At 55.0% G+C, this 1,351-nt stretch overlaps 1 protein-coding gene across 1 annotated transcript; it reads right to left on the reverse strand.

Moving 5' to 3' along the window:
- Positions 1–259: 259 nt before the first annotated feature.
- LOC105913995 lies at positions 260–1,085 on the reverse strand. The gene is made up of 2 exons (XM_012844537.1): positions 996–1,085; positions 260–565 (listed from the first exon to the last, which is right to left on the reverse strand). Exons 1-2 carry the CDS (start codon positions 1,083–1,085, stop codon positions 260–262), a joined length of 396 nt encoding a protein of 131 aa, XP_012699991.1.
- Positions 1,086–1,351: the final 266 nt, after the last annotated feature.

A 1,351-nucleotide genomic window follows, 5' to 3' on the forward strand; every position in this document is an offset into this window, starting at 1 on the left:
GCTTCCACGTGAATATGTTCGAGTTTTCCTAGAGGAAACTGGTGAGCGCGAGTTCCTATTTGGCGGAGAGGTCGGACCCTATGAGGGCCATCTTGGTCGGGTCTTCCAGGCTGAGGCAGATCTTCTTGACCTTCAGGTCGGGCTACAACGCTGTGGGCATCAGCTCCGTCTCTAGGATCATGAGCAAGGTTTGGTCCACCTTCTTTGCCTCAGCGAGCATGGCGGTGGTCTTGGCTGAGTACTCTAGGGCTTCAGCGAGCTACACCGCTTCCGTGTCGCACTTGTACGATGTCTCGATGTTGCCATGGATGGAGAGGACACCGTTTGGAGCTGGCATCTTGAGGACAAGGTAGGTGTGATGTGGAATCACCATAAACCTCGCCAGCATGGGCCTGCCAAAGATGGCATGGTAGAAAGTCTTGAAGTTGGCCACCTCGAATGTGAGGTGCTCCATACGGTAGTTTCCAGGCATGCCAAAGGTGTCTGGCAAAACAACTCGACCAATAGGATAGGATCCTTTGCCGAGCACGATGCCGTAGAGAGGGTCTTCACAGGGCTGGAGCCGCTAAAAATTGAAGTCCATGCACTTCAGGGTTTCGGTGAAGATGATGTTGAGCCCGCTGCCGCCGTCAATTAGCACTTTGGGGAGGAGAGCACGATCTATGGTCGGGCAAACTACCAATGGGTTGGACTCGGGATCTGGAATATGTACCTAGTGATCTTCCCTGCAGAAGGTTATGGGCATCTCTGACCAGTGTAGATACTGGACTGGCCATATGGAGACAAGGTGCACCTCTCGCTGGTGCAGCTTATGCTTGCAGTTGCTGCAAAACACCTTGGGGCCACGCACGATGATGTTGATTTCACGGTTCAGTCGCTGGAACTCCAATTCTGGTCGGCGCCAGGCCGATGGGTGTCTGAGTTTGGCTGGTCACAGCACTCCTCTTTGTGCTGGTCATTGCGGTCGTCGCATTGGCAATTGTCGCGGTCATCACGGTCATCGCAATGGCGGTCGTCGCGGTCGTCGTGACGATGGTCACGATCGTCGGGGTAGCGATCGTCACGACGACGGTCGCCATGGTCATCGCGGTGGCGATAGTCGCGACGATTGTCATCCCTACGGTAGTCATTGCTGCGAGGTCACTTGTACTCCACTGAGGCGCCGAGCTCTTTCTTGAGGATTGTGGATTCCCGAAGATTGTGATATGCGTACTTGTGGAAGGGTCACGGAGCATTCAGGGTGTCGCCAAACTCTTTCGCGAGGAAGGTGGTCAGCCTGGCAGGGTCGGCTTCAGCGGTGAGGACCTCGAGGGCCCTTTTTCAAAGTCGGGAAGACTCCAGTCGTGCTTGA

The sequence above is a fragment of the Setaria italica genome, chromosome III (genome assembly GCF_000263155.2).
Source record: "Setaria italica strain Yugu1 chromosome III, Setaria_italica_v2.0, whole genome shotgun sequence".
Taxonomy (NCBI): Eukaryota; Viridiplantae; Streptophyta; class Magnoliopsida; order Poales; family Poaceae; genus Setaria; species Setaria italica.

Coding starts and splice junctions, on each gene's coding strand:
- LOC105913995 (XM_012844537.1), bottom strand. CDS start 1,085: ATGACCATGGCGACCGTCGTCGTGACGATCGCTACCCCGACGATCGTG. Junction 566..995: donor CGACCGCCATTGCGATGACC/GTGATGACCGCG, acceptor TTCAATTTTTAG/CGGCTCCAGCCCTGTGAAGA.